At 37.5% G+C, this 23,723-nt stretch overlaps 1 protein-coding gene and 1 pseudogene across 7 annotated transcripts in view; one reads left to right on the plus strand and one right to left on the minus strand.

The window, feature by feature from the left end:
* The first annotated feature begins 2,786 nt into the window (after positions 1–2,786).
* Positions 2,787–23,723, plus strand: part of RALGAPA1 (Ral GTPase activating protein catalytic subunit alpha 1) — a 221,418-nt gene continuing 200,481 nt past the window's right edge. For all 6 annotated transcript variants that reach the window (XM_079912214.1, XM_079912215.1, XM_079912219.1 and 3 more), the window contains exon 1: positions 2,787–3,544. In XM_079912214.1, the coding sequence (XP_079768340.1) occupies positions 3,439–3,544 (106 nt within the window). In that variant the 5' untranslated portion in view covers positions 2,787–3,438. The remainder of the gene's footprint in view (positions 3,545–23,723) is intronic.
* Positions 14,742–16,551, minus strand: LOC307181602 (E3 ubiquitin-protein ligase RING1-like; annotated as a pseudogene). Its single transcript has 2 exons — positions 16,408–16,551; positions 14,742–15,884 (listed from the first exon to the last, which is right to left on the minus strand). The product of its transcript is annotated as an E3 ubiquitin-protein ligase RING1-like (transcript).

The following is a 23,723-nucleotide window of genomic DNA, read 5'->3' on the forward strand; positions in this document are numbered from 1 at the left end:
GGACATGTTTATACCTTCTTTGAAGTTAGTCCCTCAATATGGGTTTTGTTTTTTGATCCAAAGTGTTGTGCTTTTCCTAACTATAAAATATATCCATAAGCAAACATGTATGCAAAAACCCATAAACCATACCAAAAAAAAAAAAGAAAAGAAAAGAAAAAAAATGATGTCTTGATTTATCCATGCCACATCTTTTCTTCATTAACACAGATATTCAAGTACTGGTTGCAAGAAGAGAGGACTATTGGGCTTTTCATTGTTTTAACTCTTAAAATTTACTTAAAAAGGAGTAGATGCTCAAACTCTACTAAGATGTGGGGGTGGAGGAAACCACTGCCGTTTCTAGCATATGTGGCTACAAATGGTGAAGCCCTGAGCCTGAACAAAGGTTGTGATAATGGAGAGAAGAGGACTAAATCAAGAAATATTTAGGAAGTAGAATCATCAGGTCTTGGTAACTGATTGGACAAGAGAGAAGAAGAAGCCTTAAGATAATACCGGTTTCTGGGACTTCCCTGGTGGCCCAGAGGTTGAGAATCTGCCTGCCAATGCAGGGGACACGGGTTTGATCCCTTCTGGGACATGCTGTGGAGCAACTAAACCCATGCACCACAACTACTGAGCCTGTGCTCTAGAGCCCACGAGCCACAACTACTGAGCCTGTGTGCCCTAGAGCCCGCACACCTTAACTACTGAGCCCACGTGATGCAACTACTTAAGCCCAAGCACCTGGAGCCCATGCTCCACAAGGGAAGCCATGGAATAAGAAGCCCGCGCACGGCAACAAAGAGTAGCCCCCGCTCGCCGCAACTAGAGAAAGCCCGTGCAGAGCAACGAAGACCCAACACAGCCAAAAAAAGAATGATAGTAGTTTTTGTATTGAAAAACTGAGCGGATAGTGGTAATATCAGTGAAGTTATTTGATAGGAGGAAGATCAGGTTTGGGAGCGGGGAGGACAAAGATGATGAGTGCTGTTTTGTATGTATTGAATCTGAGTAGCTTGTGGAAGCTCTGAAAAGAGACTTGGGTTACAGATAGGGACACAGGTAGTCCTATCTGACTACCAAATAAATGATAGTCAGAATCGTGGGGTTGGATGACTCACACTACCAAAAGAGACCATTTTGTAATGTAAACATAATTTAAAAATCAACAAATATTTATTTGATACCATAGTAGGACATATGATAATTTTTTTTTAAAAAGCCTTTGTTTTCAAGGAGTTTCTATTCCTACACATACATCTTAATTTGTTTTGTGAGTTTAAAATTGGTACATTAGATTTTCTTAATTTTCTTTAAACTTTTGTTTTTTAAGTTGTGAAAGCAATATAGTAAAACATTTTAGTAAAAAAATACTAAGCAAAATATATAGAAAATAATTTTAAATCACCTGTGATTTCACTTTGCAGATATAATCACAAGTCTGGATTTTTTGAATCTTTTTTCTAACTACATTTTGTATGCATAATTTCTTTCACAGTTTTGATAACATATTTTCAGCTTTATATTGCTTTTTCACTTAATATTTTCTTGAGTATTTTCCATGTCATTAAAAAGTCTTCATATTCATAATTTTCATGGCTGTATGTCATCCCACCTACTGGATGTTTACCTCCTCTCTGATGGACATTCACAGTTTCTAATCTTTCAATGTTATAAATCATGCTTTAATATTTTTACATAAATATTTTTCCCATTTCTGATATTTTAGAGTAGGGTTCTAAACGTGAAACTAATGAATCAAAGTATATATAAACATTTTTAAGTGTCTTGATACATAATGCCAAATTTTGTAGTAATTACTGCTTCTTTCTAGCAAGCAATAGGAGTGTCTGCTGCTGCCTTTACCAGCAGTACGATGGCTAATTTAAAAACAAACTTTCCTATTTTGACTGATAAAATATTTCATTATTAAAAATTAAACTATATTGAGCGCAAGAAGCCAGACAAAAAGCATATACGGTATGCTTACACGTCTATAAAACTCTAGAAAATGCAAATTCCGGGTGACAGAAGGCAGATCAGTGGTTGCTGGTGCACCAGAGGTGGGGTGGTGGAAGGGAAGGATTACAAAGGGGCAAGAGGCCCCTTCGTGATCAATATTTTGATTGTGCTTATGTTTTCATAGATGTATGCAAATGTCCAACTCACCAAACTGTACAATTCGAAAATGTGCAGTTTATTGTATATCAGGTATACCTCAATAAAGCTGTTTAAAATTTGTTTAAAAAGAAACATTGTTTTAATCTGATTTTTAAAAATTATCCATGAGTGTGAACATTTTTCACATTTTAGTTGCGTATAGACTTCTGTGATTTTTTTTTTTCATGTCCTTACTAACTTTTCTACCTGTACCTTAGCAATTTTCTCCTGGATTTGTGAACTCTACATATCAAGAAAATTAACGGTTAAAGTTATTCAGATTTCTTTTCCCTGTAATTTTTCTTTCTGTTACAGCATGCTTTTGGGAGAATTCATTTATTTGTGCAAGATAATTTTTACCAAGAAGATGTACTATAACCCTACAAGTCTCTATACTACAGTAAATTGTAAATCATCACTTTGCAAAACAAACAAAAATCCTTTAAACAAAACTCAAATTAAGGAAATGAAGGGGTGTTACTACCAAAGCCTTCAGAATTGGCACCTAAAATATATTGCACATCTGTTTTGGTGCTATGTTCTTAAGTTACATCTTAATTTACATAGTAAACAGCAGAGACAGGCGGAGGACTTTTAAAACACAAAAACTACTCGGGGAGCTTGTCTAAGAGTCACTAGGCTTACAAAAGCGCACGCAGGAATTATTTTCCCTGACTTTCTCGGGCTCCTCCTCTGGCTGCTTGCACAGGAAACCAAAGCGGGGTAATGTCACGGGTGATCTCACGCTGGCATGACGTCAAGAACCCTTGACGTCAGAAGGCGGTTGCCACGGGGACCATTCGCCACCGACGGCAAAGTCGTGAAACCCATCACCACGCTCAGTCTCTGTGTCGGCCTCTACAGAGTCTAAGCTGCTAAAGAATCTTTAACCTTAAGGGGGCCTCAGGGAGAGAGGAGTGGTGCCGCTGCCGCCGAGAGCCCCACCTCCGCGGCTCCGGGTCCTGGGTACCGGGCCCCGGCCTGTGGCGGCGAGCGGCGGCCGCGGCGGCGGCGAAGGCGGTCGACCCGCCTGGGTCTCCTTTGCTCCGTGCAGGGCTGGGAGAGGGGAGCCGCCATATTGGAGCCGGAGCCGAAGGTGCTTTGCAGCCGCCGCGCGAGGCGGGTGGAGGTGGCGGCACTGGCCTGGATCTGGGAGGAGTCGGCCGCGCCGGGGCCCGCAAGGCTGGGGAGTGAATGAGCCGCTCACGCTAGTCTTCCCCCGCCCATTCCCTCCACTTTCCGCCGCCGGGACCGGGCCGGGCGGGGGCCGGAGTCGGCCGTGGCGGAGGCAGGATGTTCTCCAAGAAGCCGCACGGAGACGTGAAGAAGTCTACCCAGAAGGTGCTGGACACCAAGAAGGACGCGCTGACCCGCCTCAAGCACCTGCGCATTGTCATCGGTGAGGGGCGAGGGGTGGTGGCGCCTGGAGGCCTGGGTTGTCCGGCCTTCCCTCTCCTGGGAGCCCCTGGGGACTCTCCCTCCACCCTGGCGCGATGCGGGAGTAGAGGGCGAGGCGTCGCCTCTGCAGAGACGCGGGAGGGCGGATAATTTGGGGAGGGGAACCCTTGGCAGTTGGCAAGCACTAGTCACACTAACACGGGGTTTTCTCATTTTGAGTTAATAACCCGAACTCTTTTTTAAAAACACTTATTACTCTAAAGACTTAGATTATTTTTAGTCTTTCGGGAGACTTGGTGTTGCGGATAATGGTGTTTATAGGATATGTTTGTCAGATGACTACCGCCATCCCCACCCAAGTGAAATGAAAAAAAAAAAAAATCTCAGACAATATAAGCCTTAATCTTTCAAGTTTTTTGGCTAAGGAGAGCAAAGAGGAAGCAGTTATACCTCTGGGAAATGGGTGGCTCCCAAAAAGCTTGTGGGAAAGAGACCCGCCCTTGTTAATGCACCTTGTTCATAATTACTATCATTTAGAGGTGGAACTATTATTAATTATAGAAAACAAAGTAGTTTATAGCTTCCTTTGCTTTTCGAGAATTATATAGAATTCTATTTTTAATTAAAATTTTCTTACCGTCTGTTGCCCTCTGTTTTGCTGGCCGACCAAACTGCTCTTTGAGTTGTGGATATGGTGTTAAAGGAATTTTTGGGACGCTTGGTCATTTCTCGGGCTGGTAAGGGCTGTAATAATACTTATGGAACAACTGGTCCAATACTTGGATCTTTTTAGATGAAATCTGAGGTGAAGAGGAAAGTTAGTTTGCCTTTGTTGATGCAGAGAGTTAATGGCAGAACTGACTTTAGAACCCAGATGCCTGAATCGTAGTTGAGAGTTTATCATCTCAGGCTCTCTTCCTAAAGAATGTTCGTTTCGAAAAATGACGTTTATTCAGTGACATGTCTTTTATTTGAGGTGCATGTTTCTCTACTATATGGTTTACTCATACCAACAGGATAACACCAATACCTAACATTTGTATGGTACTTTACTGTTTACAGAATGACTTCACATAAATTATAATTAATCCTCACAATAACTCTAGAGTTAGTTAAATTATTATCCTCCATTTTTTACAAATGAGAAAGTTGAAGTTTGGGAATGTTAAGTGGTCATCCCGCTACTAGGAGGCAGAGCCAGAACTGGAACCCAGATTTCATGTCTCCAGTTTGATTTTTACTCTTTCTACATTGATGGCAGCAAATCTATATCACAAGTAAATTGTGTTTATTCCTGTGGAATAGTAAGAAAGCAGTTAAATCCAGTTTAGCAATGTAAAAAGATTTTTTTCAAGAAAATATAAATCTTCTAAATATAGTTGAGGTTGTCTTCTTTTTATTTAAATTCTACTTGAGAGTTAAGCTGTTGAAGAAAAATTTGGCTAGGGGACTGAGACAGGGAAAGTTAATGTGTGGATGTAGGAGATTTATCACAGATAATGGCAGTTTGAAATTGAAGACTTAATAGAATTTGATACCTACTTGGGACAAACTGTAGGCTGGGTAATGGCAGAGCTATAAAGTTGAGTTCCAATAGAGTATTGACATTTCCTAAATTAACTGCCACAGTTCTTTAGTTATGGAATGGTTAAGAAATAGTTCATATATACTTCTTTGGCATAGAAGTTTTTTTTCCACCCTGGAGACGTGGTCTAAATTAAGAGGTCATACATATCAGATATTTTGTAGTGCCTAGATTTCTCAGTTTGAAAACAAAACAATAGTTTTTTTTTAAAAAAACCCTTTGCTTTTTAGAAATTTATTTTATTTGTTTTTAGATGGAGCATATACTGTACATAAACATTTAAAATATCCTTATGAACCTTCAGATGGAGGACTTTGTGCTTTCAGATACTCCCTGCCCCGTGAGTGGAGGAGGTCCATACGGTGAGATTACTGCACTCATTTTAGAACAGTAATTCTCAACCAGGGACAGTTTTGCTCCCCTGGGGACAGTGAGAATGTCTGGAGACACTTTCGGTTTTCACAATTGGAGAGAGGTGCTACTGGCATCTAGTGGGTAGCAGGTATGCTGCTAAACATCTTGAAACGCACAGGATAATCCCTCACAACAATATTCTAGCTTCAGATGTCAATGGTGCTGAGGTAAACCTTGTCAAAATATAGAACAAAAACAGTTGGACCTCCAAATCCTGCACTTGGTTCGAACATATTAATTAATTGAATAAAATATTCTGTATCTTTAAGTGGTTACAGTTACTTTGTTTGAAATATGATTAATGTGATTCCTAAGAAAATGAGTGGGAGAGAGTAGAATGGCAAAGACTGAAAGGTGTCTTAGAGTTCTCCCATTTTGCAGATGGGAGAGCCGCTTCAGATCCTTTTTGCAAGTTAAGTGCAGGTTTTACATAAAGTAAACTCTGTGAGGAAACTAGTTTGCAGAATAATGGGGCATCGCCAATTACACAGGATTTTGACTTTTGTTTGGTCCCATCTAAACTGTATTTTTAACCTTTAAATGGAACTGCCATTCACCCAGGGTATTTATAGAATTCAGTGCATCCCAATATATGAGAACGTAATTTAAATATCTGGTGTAAGCCTTTGTCCTGGCATGTGTTCCCACTAAAGGGCAATTCCAGATGAATTTATAGAACTTGGAGGATTTAGATTTAAATCTACTGTGTTTATTGATATTGCTGTGTGTTTGATTTTTAGGAACTGGAAGTTAGAATTATTAAAAAATAGAAATAAGGCCTTGTCTAGTTGCTGAAGTTTCATGTTGACCTCTCCCCCTGCCCCCTCTGTTTTTTGGGTTTTTTTTTTTACAATTAATGGCCTTAAGATAATGATAGTAAGTTAGCAGGTAACTTGGTATCTAACTAAATGGCTAACATAATTCTCGGCATGAAGTGGATATTGAGTAAATGTTATTGATAATTTTCTTGTATGGCAAGGTAACAGTTCAGTCTTCTTAACTTAAAAAAAAAGATAAGTGCTTATTAGCTAATAAATATATTGATTATTGTTGGATCATTCTTTTTAGTAGCTTTATTGAGGTGTAATTGACAGAAAATAAATCACACATATTTAAAGCATATAATTGAATGCTTTTTCAAAAATTGAAGTACAGGTGATGTACAATATTATATAAGTTACAGGTATAAAATACAGTGATTCACAATTTTTAAAGGTTATACTCCATTTATAGTTATAAAATATTGGCTATATTCTCCACGTTGTACAATATATCCTTTTAGCTTATTTTATGCATAGTAGTTTGTACCTCTTAATCCCCTACCCCTATATTGTACCTCCCCCCTTCCCTCTCCCCACTGGTGACTACTAGTTTGTTCTCTATATCTGTGAGGCTGCTGTTTTTGTTATATTCACTGTTTTCTTGTATTTTTTAGATTCCACATATAAGTGATATCATACAGTATTTGTCTTTCTTTGACTTATTTCACTTAGTGTAATACCCTCCAAGTCCACCCATGTTGCTACAAATGGCAATATTTCATTCTTTTTTGTGGCTAAGTAGCATTCCATTGTGTATATACACCAATATCTTCTTTATCCTTTCATCCATTGATGGACACTTAGGTTGTTTCCATTGTAAATAATGCTGCTATGAACATTGGGGTAATTGAGTACATACATATACATATACATATTTTTGACATACATATACCTTGTGAAGCCATCATGACAATCAAGATTAGGAACATAGACAATCAAGAAAATAAATATATCTGTAACCTCCCAAAGTTTCCTTTTGCCCCTTTGTAATCCCTTCCTCTCACCCTTCCTTGCCTGCCATCCTACCCCTTCCCTGGGCAACCACTGATCTGCTCTCCTCTACATTAGTTTGTATTTTATATATATATGGAATTAACAGTATTTACTCTTTTTTGATTGGTTTCTTCTACTCAGCATACTTTGAAATTCCTCTATTTGTTTTGTGGTGGTGTGTCTATAGTACTTTGCTCTTATTGCTGAGTAATATTCCATTGTATGGATATGTTATAATTTGATTATCCCATTCACATGTTGATGGACATGTGGGTTTTCAGTTTTGGACTATTCCGTATAAAACTGCTGTGAGATGTACGTGTTATATAGATACATGCTTTCTTTTCTCTTGGAATAAATACTTAGGAATGGCATGGATGGATCCTATGGCAGTTGTGTGTTTCTTTTTAGAAGCTGATATACTGTTTTCTGTATTTTTACCATTTTACATCCTTACAAGCATTGTGTGAGAGTTCTAGTTCCTCCACAAATGCACCAACACCACTTGGTATGGTATTTCTTTCTCTTGTCAGCCACTATAATAAGTTATGTAGTGGATATAATTAGTGTTTCCCTGATATCTAATAACATTGAGCTTCTTTTCATGTGCTTAATTTGCCATTGTATAACTTCTTTGATGAAATCAAGTTCAAATCTTTCACCTATTTTTAAATTGAGTTTTTTGCTTTCTTATTTAGTTTTGAAAATTCTGTATATATTCTGGATACAAGTACTTTATCAGATACATGATTTGCAAAGATTTTTTTTTCCCCCAGTCTTTGGATGTCTTTTAATTCTATTATTTTCTTAGAAGGAGTAGGAATTCTTAATTTTGATAAAGTCAGTGTATCAAGTTTTTCTTTTATGGTTCATGCTTTTGGTGTTGTATCTGAAATCTTTGCCCAAAGTCAAGGTCACAAAAATTTTCTCCTGTGTTTTCTTCTAGAGTTTTAAAATTTTAGGATCTATATTTAGGTCTGTGATCCATCTTGAGTGAACTCTGCAAATATGGTTTGAGGTATGGATTGAAGTTTATTTTTTTGCATATGGATATCCAAATTTTCCAGCACCATTTGTTGAAAATGACTGCCCTTTCTCCACTGAATTGCCTTTGTACTTTTTCCAAAACTCAGTTTTCTATATATGTATGGTTCTATTTTGGGACTCTGTTTTGTTCTGGTGATCTGTTTGTCTGTGTTGATGCCTGTACCACAGTGGCTTTTTTTGTTGTTGTTACTGTAACTTGATAATAAATCTTGAAATTAGATGGTGTTGTCCCTCCAACTTTGTTCTTCTTTTTCAAAGGTTTGTGTTTTTTTGGAGTGGTGGGAGGGAGCTATGCCAGGTCCTTTACTTTCCTGTATGGGTTTTAAAATTAGCTTGTCAGTTTCTCATAAATAAATAAACAAACAAACAAATTCTTGCTGGGGTTTTGATCGGGATTGTGATGAATTTGTAGGTCACTTTGGGAAAAATTGACAATATTGAATTCTCTGACTCATGAACAAGGTATGTTTCTTCATTTTATATAGGGCTTCTTTAATTTCTCTAGCAGCATTTTATACTTTTTAATCTACAGATCTTACACATCTTTTGTCACTTATCCCTAAATATTTTCTACTTTTGATACCATTGTAAATGATATCTTCATGACCATTTTTAAAAAAAATTTATTTTATTTATTTTATTTTTGGCTGCGTTGGGTTTTCGTTGCTGCACGCGGGCTTTTCTCTAGTTGTGGTGAGCGGGGGCCACTCTTCGTTGTGGTACGTGGGCATCTCATTGAGGTGGCCTCTCTTGTTGCCGAGTACAGACTCTAGATGCGTGGGCTCAGTAGTTGTGGCTTGCGGGCTCTAGAACTCAGGCTCAGTAGTTGTGGCGCATGGGCTTAATTGCTCTGCGGCATGTGGGATCTTCCCAGACCAGGGATCGAATCCGTGTGCCCCGCACTTGCAGGCAGACTCTTAACCACTGCACCACCGGGGAAGCCCCTTCATGACTATTTCTGATTGCTAGTAAAAGGAAATGCAGTTGATTTTCGTATATTGAGCTTGTATCCTGAAACCTTGCTAAACGCACTTATTAGTATTTTATAGATTTCATGGGATTTTTTGTTTTTTACATACATGATCTCATTGTCTGTGAATAAAGATGGTCTTGCTTCTTTTTAACCTGGATGCCTTTATATCTTTTTCTTGTCTTGAACTTATTGGAATCTCTAGCACAGTGTAGAATAGAAGTGGTGAGAGTGGACATCCTTGTCTTTTTCGTGATCTTAAGGGTAAAGTGATCAGTTTTTTACCATACAATATGATGTTAATTGTAGGTTTTTATAGATGCCCTTTGTCATGTTGAGAAAGTTTTATTCTCTTTCTAGTTTGCTGAGAGTTTTCATCAAGAATAGATATTAGATATGTCAAATGCTTTTTCTGTTTCTATTGAGGTTAACAGGTTTTTAAATTTTTTTTCATTCTGTTAATGTGATAAATTATAGTCATGGATTTTCAAGTGTTAAATCAACTCTGCAATCCTCTGCAAACCTAAGTTGATTGTGATATGTCATTTTTATATATTGTTGGATTTGATACTCTAAAACATTTGTAATTTTGTAATTATGTTTATGAGGGATATTGGTCTGTACTTTTCTTGTAATGTTTTTGCTTTTTTATAACAGGTAATGTTAGCCTCATAATATTAATTGAGAAGCATTCCTTTCTTTTCAGTTTTCTGGAATTGTTCATGTAAAATTGGTATTTTTTTTCCTTAAATGTTTGGTAGAATTCACCAATGAAGCCATCTAGATATGGAGTTTTCTTTGAGGGAAGGTTTTTAACTACTTTAATAGAGGGCTGTTCAGGTTATCTGTTTCTTCTTGAGAGAACATTTGTAGTTTGTATCGTTCAAGGGATTTTCCGATTTCATATAAGTTGTCAAATTTATAGGTATAAAGTTGTTTATAATGCTCCGTTATTGTCCTTTGATATCTATAGAATCTGTGATGATGTCACCCCTCTTATTCCTAATTTGTCTTTCTTTCCTGATCACTCTGGCTGGAGGCTTATCTCTTTTATTGATCGTCTAGAAGGACCAGTTTGTGGCTTCATTGATTTTTCTCTGTTTTTCTGTTTTTATTTCATTGATTTCTGCTTTGGTCTTTATTATTCCCTTTTTCTGCTTAGTCTTAGTTTAATTTGCTCTTTTTGTAGCCTCTTAAAGTGTAAACTGAGGTTATTGATTTGAGACCTTTTTCTGTCTAATGTAGGCATTTGGTGATATAAATTTTCCCCTAAACAGCATCCCACAAATTATGGTATTTTGTATTTTCATTTACAGCTAGGTCCAAAATGCGTTCTAACTCCCCTTTTGATTTCTTCTTTGATCCATACAAGTGTGTTTTTTTTTTTTTTTTTTTTTTTTTTACAGCAATATGCATCAACGACCTGAAATTGCTTATAGCCTTTAAAGTGATGATTCTATTTACAGTCATTCTGCCTAAAGAAATAATTTTAAACACAAAGCTTTATGCAAAAAGTTGCTCATGCCATCATAGTTTTAACACTTAAAAGTCAAAAATCAACCTAAATGTGTATAGTAGGATTTAAAGAATAACTGATAAAGTATCTACAACAAGTGTGTTTTTTAGCTTCAAATATTGGTGGATTATCCTGATATCTTTCTGTTATTGATTTCTAATTTGATTTCATTATAGTCAGAAAACATATGTTTTATGACTTGAATTCTTTAAAATTTATCGAAATTTGACAGTCAGGAATATGTTTTAACTTGATGGATGTTCCATATTCGCTTGAAAACAGTATATATTCTGCTTTTGGTGGGTTGAGTGTTTGAAAAATGTCAGGATAAGTTGTTTGATAGTATTGTTCAGGTCTCCTATATCCTTGCTGAATTTGTCTCCTTGTTTTTACAAATTATTGATGGGGGGACTGAAATTTCTGACTGTAATTGGGGGGGTTTGTCTATTTCTTTTTGAGTTCTATCAGATTTTGCTTAATGTATTTTGAAGCTCTGTTATTAGGTGTCTAAACATTTAGGGTTATTATTTCCTCTTGATAAATTGAGTTCTTTAGCATTATGAAATGATATCTTTAACCTTGGTAATAGTCTTTGCTCTGGAATCTACTTTGATAGTAATATATAGACTTCTGCTTTCATTGACTAGTATATATTTTCCTGTCTTTTTAATCTATTTGTTTCTTTATATAAAGTGGATTTCTTGGTGGCAGTATATATTTGAGTCTTAATTTTTATTCTAATCTAAGAATCTCGGCCTTTGAATTGAGATGTTGGATGACTTTTTTTTCTTTGTCACTGTGCTATTCATTATATCCCCAGAACTTATTTATCTTATAACTAAAAATTTATACCTTTTCACTCTCTTCACCCATTTTCCCCACCCCTACCTCCTGCCTCAACCACCATTCTGTTCTCTGTTTCTATGAGTTTGCTGTCTTTAAATTTCACATATAAACGAGATCATACAATATTTGTCTTTCTCTGTCTTATTTCACTTAGCATGATGCCCTCAAAGTCTACCTATGCTGTAGCAAATGACAGGATTTTCTTCTTTTTTTTGACTGAATAATATTCCTTTGTATGGACATACACATGTCCATACAAATGAGTATATATCACATTTTCTTTATCCATTCATCTGTTGCCAGACACTTAGGTTGTTTCCATGTCTTGGCTGTTGTAAATAATGCTGCACTGAACATGGGAGTGCAGATATCTCTTCAAAGTAGTGGTTTCGTCTCCTTTGGGTATATACCCAGAAGTAGAATTGCTGGATCATGTGGTAGTTCTATTGTTAATTTTTTTTAAAAAAATTATTTATTTATTTTTGGCTGTGTTGGGTCTTCAGTGCTGTGTGTGGGCTTTCTCTAGTTGCGGCAAGTGGGGGCTACTCTTCGTTGTGGTGCGTGGGCTTCTCATTGCGGTGGCTTCTCTTGTTGCGGAGCACAGGCTCTAGGCATGTGGGCTTCAGTAGTTGTGGTGTGTGGGCTCACTAGTTGTGGCTTGTGGGCTCTAGAGCGCAGGCTCAGTAGTTGTGGCATGTGGGCTTAGTTGCTCCGTGGCATGTGGGATCTCCCTGGACCAGGGTTGAACCTGTGTCCTCTGCATTGGCAGGTGGATTCTTAACCACTGCGTCACAAGGTAAGTTCCCCTTTTTTTTTTTTTAACATTTTTTTAAATTTCTTGGCCACGCCGCCTGAGGTGGGATCTTAGTTTCCCAACCAGGGATCAAACCCATGCCCCCTGCAGTGGTAGCGTGGAGTCTTAACCACTGGACTGCCAGGAAAGTCCCTCTATTGTTAACTTTTTGAGGAACCTTTATACTATTTTTCATAGTGACTGGACAAATTTACATTTCCACACAACTGATTTTTGTATGTTGATTTTGTATTGTGTAATTGTACTGAATTCATTTATTAGTCTGATAGTTTTCTAGTGGAGTCTTTAGGGTTTTCTATATTATAAGATCATGTCATGTGCAAATAGAAACAGGTATACTTCTTCCTTTCAGATTTTGGTGGCTTTTATTTTTTCTTTTTCTTGCCTCTGTGGCCAAATTGCTCTGGCTAGGACTTCCAATACTGTGTTGAATAGGAGTGATGAGAGTGGGCACCTTGCTCTTTCAGCTTTTCACCATTGAATATGATGTTAGCTGTAGGCTTGTCATATATGACCTTTATTATGTGGCAGTACATTCCCTCTATACCCAGTTTGTTGAGAGTATTTATTATGAATGTGATGTTGAGTTTTTTTAAAATGCTTTTTCTGTATCTGTTGAGATGATCATATGACTTTTAACCTTCATTTTGTTAATCTGTGAATCACATTGGTTAATTTGTGATGTTTGAACCATTCTTGCATGCCTGGAATAAATCCCGCTTAATCATGGTTATGATCCTTTTAATATATTGTTGCGTTTGGTTTGCCAATGTTTTGTTAAGGATCTGTGTTTTCCAGGTATATTGGCCTGTAACGTTCTTTTCTTTTCTTTTTTTTTTTTCTTTCTCTGTAGTGATTTTGTCTGGTTATGTTATCAGGGTAATGCTAGCTTTGCAAAATGAGTTTGGAAGTACTCCCTCTGTTTCCATTATATGGAAAAGAGTTTGAGAAGGATTGGTACGAATTCTTTAAATGTTTGGCAGAATTCACCAGTGAAGCCATCTGGTTCTGGACATTTCTTTGTTAGGAGGTTTTTGATTACTGATTTAGTCTCATTACTTGTAATTGTTCATTTCAGATTCAGACCAATAACTTGCCATTTAGATCTGGATGACATACATTTAAAGTCATTATTGATTTGTTTGAGTTTGATTTAAGTTTGTGTCTGTTATCTTGCTGTTTTCTATTTGGCTTATCTTTTCTTAGTTTTCTGTTTTCCCTTTTTTTATATTAGTTGAATACATTTATGATTTTTTAAATTTGTCTTATTAGCTATAATCTTTTATTTTAGTTGTTGTTATATGATTTATAGTATGATTTATATATCTTCCACTTCTCAGAGTCTACTTACTATTAAGTGATATTCTACCACTTCTTGTGTTGTGTAAGAACTTTACAGAGTGTACTTTAATTTCTCTTCCCAGCCTTTATACTTTTCTGGTCATACATTCACTTATATTGATACATGTTGTAAACCCTGTAATTGTTTTGTCTAAGCAAGCAGTTATCTTTTAGATACTTTTAAATAATGAGGAAAAAGATATATATTTACCCATGTGGTACCATTTTGAGCGCTCTTCATTCCTTTGCAGAGATGGATATTTCCAGCCAGCCAGCATCATTTTGTTATTGTTGGAAGGATTTCCTTTAACATTTGTTTTGTAATGATGGTCTGCTGGTGATGGATCCCTTATGCTTTTGTTTATGTTAAAAAGTCTTTATTTTTCCTTCTTTTTTGAAAGATGTTTTGCTACGATTAGAATTCTTGGTTGATGGCTTTTTTCCTTTGTCCTTGAAAGATTTTACTCCACTGTTTTTTTGCTTGCATTGTTTCTGATAAGAAGTCTGCTGTTATCTTTTTTTTTTTTTTTTCCCTCCCCGAAGAGGAAAAAAAGCAAATTTGTTGTTGTTGGTAGAAGGGCATGAAGGGAAGGGCTCTTCACCCTTCCCAACATCTTGCATGGATGGGAGGTTGGGGGCAACAGAAAAGTCAGTAGATGGGGGCGCAGGCCCCACTCTGTACAATATAGAAGAATCTGATATAGATAATTGTATAAAAGCCACTTGTCCTCGTTTGTGTCCTCTTGCTGGCTGGCCGGGCTGGGGGACTCTGGGGGACAAAGAAGCTGGGTGGTGGGCCAGGACTCAGGGACACCCCATGGTCCCCATCCTCTGGCTGTCCCCTTGCGGGGTTACTTTGGATCCTTGGTGAGGGCATAGCAGAGCTCCAGTGGTTGGGACACTTTCCAGAACTTCTCATTCAGCAGCTCCAGGGTCAGCAAGCCATTCAGTGTCATGAAAGCTCCACCCCCGGGGGCGATGTAGATGGTATACTGCTTTTCGCTGACACCCTCCAGACTGGGCAAGGCAGGCTCTTCAGAGCAGTCACCTCCTCTGGCACCCCCACCCTCCCCGCCTCCCCCATCAGGTCCTCCAGCGTCAGAGGCGCCCCCTCCAGGCCCTCCTGGCTCCCCTGCCTCTTGCTGATGCCTCCGTTCGAGGGCCGTGCGCAGGGCCAAGTACTTGGAGATATGGTCCACTGTGGCATTCCCAGTTGTCTTCACATACCTAGTTTGGCAGTATTCTCCCTTCTCCACGAGCAGAGGGTGGGGCCGGAACACGAGCTCAGTTTCTCCACCTGGCTCTGGGGGACTGGAAGCCCCAGGAGGGCTTGGTGGGGGGCAAGGTTCCTCCTCCCAGGGTCCCTCCCTGGTCACCAGAGTCTTCAGAACCGGCACCTCCACCCACCCCACCAGTGCCACCTCCCTCTGTCCCTACACTGCTCCCCCGGTGCCTCCTCTATGGGGTTGCTTGGGAGCAGGGCTTGGGGCACAGTCAGGGGCAGAGTCTGAGCTCACGTCCTCTCCACCCCCCTCTCCCTCCCCCGGTTCTCATTCCTCCTGACTTATTGTTGTGGTCTGATCTGACCCAGGCATCCGCCATCTCACATGCTGGGCCCTGTGCATGGCCTGCATGCGCAGCCCCTCCTCAGTGCTGGAGCTCAGCACCTGCTGGTTGTGCAGGTGGCTGAGGCGGTTGAGCACCCTGTCTTGGTGGGCCTCATAGTCCTCCCGGCTGGGGTAGATCTTAGAGATCAGAGCATCGAAGTTGGGGTCTGGCCACAGAGACCGCTTGGATACCAGCTTCTTTCCGCAGGTAGGGCACTCCTTGTTCCCGCTGCGCAGGGCCGTGACAGTGCAATCAGAGCAGAATCGGTGGAGGCACTCCTTGGTTGTCATCGTATTCTTTAGCATGTCCAGGCAGATGGGGCACATGACCTCTGAATGCAGCGACCGAAGGGAAACTGCAATCTCTGTGCCATCCATGATGGCTTCCTGGAGGTGTCGATGAGTGGAAAGGCAGTGGGTGGGTTGGGGGGAAAGGGGTTTTAGAAACAAGTGGTCCATGAACTTGGAGTCTTGAGAAATACAGTGAGATGTCAGAATTTGGGTACCTCCCGTTGTCCACTTGAGGAAATTGGGAATTCTAAGAGTAGGAGCTTTGGAATAGGAGGATCTGAGATTTGGTGATAGGCCTAGGGATGGGCATGGCATAGATTTTCCATCTGTGGAAGACTTACTTGGTCAACAGAATTTCTTACAGTGCAGTCCTGGTACTACCTATATAAGAATCCTCTAGGATGCATGTTAAAAATGAAGATTCTAGGGTCCCATCCCATTACTGTATCGCAATGTTACAGGTAGGGGCCAGCGGGAATTCCATTTTTAATAAACTCTGAAGGTGAGTCTTACATGCACTGACCCATCATGCGGAACTGAGGAGCGGCGAAGGTAATTTCAAACTGTTTACTATCTTTCAAATGAAGATAGTAATACTTGCTCTACCTCTCTGGCACATCTGAGGGGTCCGGTGGAGCTCATACAGACTCAGTTCCCACGTTTTGCTTTCATTCTGGGCATTCGTCAGCGTCGTCATGGTGACCGGGCACAGACCCCCGCCACGAGGCCTCCGCCGCCGGGGAGGAGGAGAGGTAGGCAGTTTCCAGCCGTCTGCGCTCCCACCACCACAGCGCCTCTCCCGGTGCCCGGGCTCCCCGGCCGAGTTCACTCGGTCCGCAGCCGCTGCTTAGACAGCAGCTCCCGCCACCGCCGCCGCCATGGCCCGGGCGCTGGGGCCCTAGGTCTGCTGTAATCTTTATCTTACTCTGTATGTATGTATATATATATATATAATTTATATATATATATAATTTATATATATATAATTTATATATATATAATTTATATATATATATTTATATATATATAATTTATATATATATATAATTTATATATATATATAATTAGTTTTTTTGGATGCTTTTAAGATTTTCTCTTCATCATTGGTTTTGAGCAGTTTGATTATGATGTGCCATGGTGCAGTTTTCTCAATATTTCTTGCCATGGGGTTCATCAAGATTCTTAGATTTGTGGGTTTAGAGTTTTCATAAAGTTTGGAAAATTTTGGGACATTTCCTCCCAGTTATTTCTCCCCTCCCTACTTTTATTTATTTATTCTTTTATTTATTTCATTTATTAGTATATTAAAAAGTATTAATATCAGGTTCATATATTAGGAAGTATTATTAGTATATTGGAGGGGCTCATAGCTTTTGGAAAAGAACTGATATTCTTTTCATTTTTTTAGATTCTTTCTTCTGTTTTATCTTGAGTAGTTCCTATTTCTACTCTTCAAATTCACTAGTCTCTTCTGCTACATGCAATCTGCCATTAATCCCACTAGTTTATTTTTCATCTCAGATGTAGTTTTTATCTAGTTCATTTTGTGTGTGTGTGTGTATAAAATTATATTGTCTGTATATCTTCTTAGCTTCTTGAACATGTGGAATACAAGTAAAATAACTTAATATCCTCTGCTCATTCTAACATCTCTGTCTATTCTGGGTCAGTTCCATCAGTTGATTATTCTTCTCATCCTGGGTTGTTTTCTTGCCTCTTTGTATGCTGAGTAATCTTTGGATGTCTCATATTTGAATTTTACCTTCTTAGCTTCTGGATATTTTTGTATTCCTATAAATTCTTGAGCTTTTTACTGGGATGCAGTTAAATTACTTGAAAACAGTTTAATCATTTCAGGTCTTGCTTTTAGGGTTTGTTGAGTGGATCCATCTAGGGATGACTATTACCTACTGTGAGGCAATACCTTCCTGAGTATTTTATTCAGTGCCCACAGGTATGAGGGATTTTTTGTAGCCCCACTCTTGGGAACAGGTGCTGTTCCCCAGCTTATGTGAGTATCTGGTACTGTTCTCTCATATTCTCTCACATAGTACTTTTTCCTGTCTTGGGAAGTTTCCTTGCAACTATTTATGATCATACTGAAAGAGAACCCTCTCCAGTCTTCGAGGATCTCACTGTATACAGCTCTCTCCTCTTTGGTGCTCTGTCCTGTGGCCTCTAATTACCTTGGTTTCCTTGCACTATCAGCTCATTTTCTCAACTCATGGATTCCACTGGCTCTACCTGGATTCCCTTTCCTCTCACCATGGGCTGGAAACTCTTAAGACATTAAACTGGAGTAGCTGAAGGTATACCTCGTTTGTTTGCCATATGTCAGGAATGACTTTCCTTATCTGATGTTCGTACCTGCTTGAAACAGACAAACAAAAGAACAAAAAAACCCCTGAAACATAAACAACAATTTTCAAGACACTGGACATCAGATGCTGATAATAAGAGGTTCTCTTAAATGAATGAGACTGAAAATTGGCTTCATACAAAGCAACTCGGCCCCCATATTTTTACTTTTTTACATTCAGAGAAGAAATTTATGATCAGTTGATTATTGATTATATCTGAAAAATATCTAATTGTTCTCCAATCTGAATATATTAATGTTTTCAGAAAGAAAATCAGATTAAAATATCTTAGAAAAATAAAATAAAATATCTTAGAAAAAAATAACCTAGTGTTCATTAGGTATAAAAAATAATGTATAAAAGAAACAAGTACCATATATGTTCATTAAGTAAATAACTTGAAAGTGGTGTAGATTAACTTGGAACGGATATGCCTGGAAATCTGAAAATGTGTAGGAGTCATTGTGAAGTGTAAACTGCCTATAAAAATAAACTAACTTGATATTTGAATATGTTCTTAGGATTTGATGGGCAAAGTTAGCAAGTAATCCTATATACATGTCATTAGACTCTTTATATTCTTTAATTTGTATAAACTATAGTCTTTAATTTGACTCTTACTGATTTAAAAAATTAATTTGACTTCATTGAAATGTTTCATCTGTGTATTTATGAAGAAGTGATTTGCTGAGCAGATTATTTACATAAACAATATTACTGATTAATTTGCTTAGTAAAACAAGCTGTTTCAAAATATTGTAAGCCATTTTTGCATTAATGTTTCTTTCATTAAGGATTTTATTGCATCCAAAGAATTTTACATGGCTTATAGGACTGAATAAAATGTGGAATAGAACAATTAGTGATAAAACAAGCAACCGAAGAGCCATTACTTAAAGGTAACATTATCAGGTTCCAGAGATGAGCTGATTATAGCTATAAGGCATTGAATTTGATTCTTAGATTTCCTGGCAGCCAAAGTGAAAAGAGAAACATGTTGGGTTACAAGTTTTCAGTGTCCTAGAAAAGAAAGCATACCTTTTTCTTTCTTTCTTTCTTTCTTTTTTTTTTTTGGTTAAAACATTGTTTTTTCTGGATTCTAAATTCAATCACAATTTGTATATATATGTATGTTCATATATTATTTAATGTGTCTTTTAGAAGGATCATGCAGTAGAAATAGATTTTGGAGAGAATAGAAAAATAGGCGATTAGTATGTTTGTTAGATCTATTCTTTCTAAGATCAAATGTCTACACAATCTAAATTGTTTTCATTCTTTCTTTTTTTTCTATTTGTGTAAATGGCATCGTCATCTCCAGGTTACTAAGACATGAAACTTGCATCTTTGACAATGTGGTAGAAAAAGAAAAATAAATTTACCTTAGTCACATTATCTTCTTCAACCTCTTGTTACCCCTCTCTGGTATTTTACATTTCAGTAATACTGAATGAGACGTCACTTTCTGTGATCCCTGTGCTTTTGCTAATGTTATTTACTGTACTGTCATTAATAACCCATTTCTTTTCACCTTCTTATTAAGAAAGAAAGAATAAGAGGGAGGAAGGAAGGAGGAAGAAAGAAAGAAGTATCAACAACAAAATAATAATCCCACTTATTGGATTTGAAAACTGCAGTCTGGAGCTATAACTACTATAGAAAGGAAGTAGACTTTGTATGAACTCTAAATTGAAAACTTAATATGGTTTGGATGTGTGCATTAATGCATTTTTAGAAAATACCACTATCCATTAATTATGGACCAACCATGAGTTAGGTATACTTCACGTAAGAGCAGTATTACATGAATATGAGTGATAATAAGGATTGTATTCTAGGAAGCCCGCTGGTGCAGTGAGAAAGTAGATCAGATGCTATTAAGAAGGCACCTAATACTATATTATGTAAAATGGCAATTGTATTAAAGAAAAAGCAGGGAAAGAAAATCATACTTATACCTGAAAGCCTTTACTCTTCCTTCAGTCTCAGGGGAAAATCTGTAGAGCTTTGGTGAAGTCTTCTCTTATCATCTGGTAGGTATAGGGACTTTTCCTACTTACTTCTAGTAATTTGGTTATTTATTACAGTGTAATTACTTATTTGCATGCCTGTATCTTAAGCCTTCCGGAGAGTAGAAGCATGTCTCTTCAACCTCATATCCCTAGACTCAGCATAGTGCCTGGCATATGAAAGGCGCTTAGTAAATATTATGTAGTTCATGAATGAATATATTAGGTATGAGGAGAGTGAAGTTGCTCTTCTGTGAGTAACTTCCTTTCAATTAAGAATGGTAGAAAAAACGTTTAAAGTCAGTATTCTGATCAGAAAGAATCCTTGGGTTACCTGAAGGACCTGTGCAAAAAAACTGGCTCAGAATCTAAAATCTGTCCTATGTGAAACAGAAGAACAAAGAAAAACAAAAAAATGGGACATTACATGAAAAATGTTTATGGCATTATGGCAGAGGTTATGAGTTAATCTTCACCATTACTGAAAGAAATCTTCATGACCCTTATATAACATCTAATTTTTTAAAAACTTATGTCTAGTGAGCACAACAGCATGTCATCTTTGAAGTATATACCACCCACTCCCCCCCCAATCTAACAAAATAAACTGACTTGTAGACAGACACAGAGGAGAAGGAGATGTGGAGATGGAACAGAATACTGAGTTTGTGGCTCTAATGTGTCACAGCCGCCACAGGAGGCTAATATAAATCTATTTGTATTTTGTACTTTTGCTTTTCCATATGAATTTGAGAATCAGCTTGTTAAATTCTGTGTATAATATTGTTAGGATTTTAAAAATTGTATTGCCTTGAATCTATAGGTTTAATTTAAAGGAGATTGACGTCTATAGTATATCTACAGTTGACCCTAGAACAGCGTGGGTGTTGGGGCACCAACCCTCCACACAGTTGAAAATCAACATGTAACTTATAGTCGGCCGTCCATATCGCTGCTTCTGCCTCCACAGATTCAACCAACTGTGGATTGTGTAGTGCTGTAGTATTTACTATTGAAAAAAATTCATGTATAAGTGGATTCGTGCAGTTCAGACCTGTCTTGTTCAAGGATCAGCTGTATTCTTCCTATCCCAAGGGGTCTCCATTTATTTAATTAGGCTTTCCTTAAAGGTTGTAAATAAAAAAATTTATATTTTTCTCTAAGAAAGATTTGCACATCTTTTTTATGGTCAAGAATAGGTACATTTAGGGACTTCCTTGGTGGTCCAGTGGTTAAGACTCTGTGCTTCCAATGCAGGGGACGCAGGTTCGATCCCTGGTCAGGGAACTAGGATCCCGCATGCTGTGCAGTGTGGGCCCCCCCGCAAAAAAAAAAACAAAAAAGAATAGGTGCATTTAAAAAGGATGTTAAATTTAAAAGGGATGACTTCTGTTTGCTGCAGAAGGAGCACATGTGACCACTTCATTAAATGGTGGTTTAGATAAAGATTAGGAGGAAAGAATGTTCATTTGGATAAAAACATTTATAGATCACTACTTTATATCTTATAACAGAATTTGTTCTACATTATTTTGATTCTTCAGTATAAAATGGAAGGCAAATTAAGCAAATATATTTGAAATATTGGGATAAGGAAGACAACTCTTAAAACTCACAGCAAAGTTAGAAATTGTCATGAAAATGATTGGTAAATTTGCCTTTATAAAACATTTTAAATTTCTAATAGTAAAACCCATCATTAACAGAGATAAAAGACGAAGAGAACAAACGTTGCAAGAAACACTTGCAACGTTTAAAGAAGTTAATTTCCTTAATTTATGGACTGTTAAAAATTTATGAAATATGGAAAGAGATTCTCTCATACATTACTGGCTGAATCTAAATTAGAGGGCAGTTTGTTAACTGTCAAAAATTTAAATGTACATATGTATATGCTTTGAAACTAGCACTTCCATTTCTTAATATTTTTTCTTTTTTTTTTGATAAATTTATTTATTTTATTTTTGGCTGCGTTGGGTCTTTGTGCAGCCTTTCTCTAGTTGTGGTGAGCGGGGATTACTCTTCGTTGCAGTCCACAGGTTTCTCATTGCGGTGGCTTCTCTTGTTGCAGAACATGGGCTCTGGGTACGTGGGCTTCAGTAGTTGTGGCACTTGGGCTCAGTAGTTGTAGCTTGCAGGCTCTGGAGTGCAGGCTTAGTAGTTGTGGCACATGGGCTTAGTTGCTCCGCGGCATGTGGGATCTCGCTGGACCAGGGCTCGAACCCGTGTCCCCTGCATTGGCAGGCAGATTCTTAACCACTGCGCCACCAGGGAAGTCCCTCTTAGTATTTTTTCTAAGGAAGTAAGTGGATGAGTGTGTAGGATCACTGCAGTGTTGTTTAGAATAGTGAAAAATTTGAACTAATCTAAATATTATTTGGGGGTTGATTTTAGAATTTAGGTATATTTCTTTAGTTGAACATTATGATTCTCAGGAATTGTTAGCATTCTAATAATTACTTAATAAATAATGGTTCCATCTCTTCATTATCTTTGGGAAGTTTTTAAAGAATAAACATTTTTATAGAAGCAGCTGTCATATATTGGAAATAAGAGTTAATATTTTTGAACATTTATATGTGACAGGTTCTGGACCAAGCATTTCACATGTGTTACCTGACTTAATTTTTTCAACAGACCAGTGTGGCAAATAGTAATTGATCCCCACGGAAACTTGAGTATTAAATGGCTCGTAAGCAGGGTGATATAGTGGGGAAAGTCATAATATCTGTGTTCTGATCTCAGCTGTATTATCTACTTAACACTTTATAGATACTTTGCCTGTCTGTAAAATTAAAATAGTAACATCTCAGGTATTATTGGAAGATTACATGAAAAAAATGCATTTGAAGCACAGAATTTATGGAAGAATTTAAAACATTCAAATTTTAATTGGAACCTTAAAGATGATAAAATTGAATCAGATATTATGACCTATTCAAAGTCAAGCAAAGTTTGTTTTTAAAAAATAGAGTACAAACCTCTGAATAACTTGATAATGGTCTAGATTCTGTACTTTATTTTCAGTCTTTAACCTATTAAAAATGGGTAAGTTAGAGAGAGACTTATTTAAAAGTTATATTTTGGGAAAGTAAAGAATTGAACGAATGAAAGGAAATGAAATTTATTGTTGGTATTTTATTTTGCATAAACATAAAGAAATCTTTAAATTGCATTGCTTGGCAAAATTATTCTTTGCTTCACCACCCCAAACTAAAGTAGCATAGCTAGTAAAAGGTGTATTTGTGTTACCAAAAATTTGTTGTCATTGTCTGAATTTTTTCAAATCAGTAGCTTCAAGGTTCCCAGTCTTTTTTTTTTTCCCATCAGTTGTCCTTAGGGCCTTCTAGAGGCAAGTTGGTTGTTACTGTAAGCTGCTTCTTGTAATCATGCCATTTCTTGTAAATTGTCTTTAAGAAAAATGATTATTCATCTTTGCTTCCATTTATTTCTTTGAAAATCTGAAAATTGTCTTTAAGAAAAATAAGTATTCATCTTTGCTTCTGTTTATTTCTTTAAAAATCTGAAAATAATAGATCTGAGCAACCATTTGAATAACTAACTAT

The sequence above is a fragment of the Stenella coeruleoalba genome (assembly GCF_951394435.1).
Source record: "Stenella coeruleoalba genome assembly, chromosome: 2".
NCBI lineage: Eukaryota > Metazoa > Chordata > Mammalia > Artiodactyla > Delphinidae > Stenella > Stenella coeruleoalba.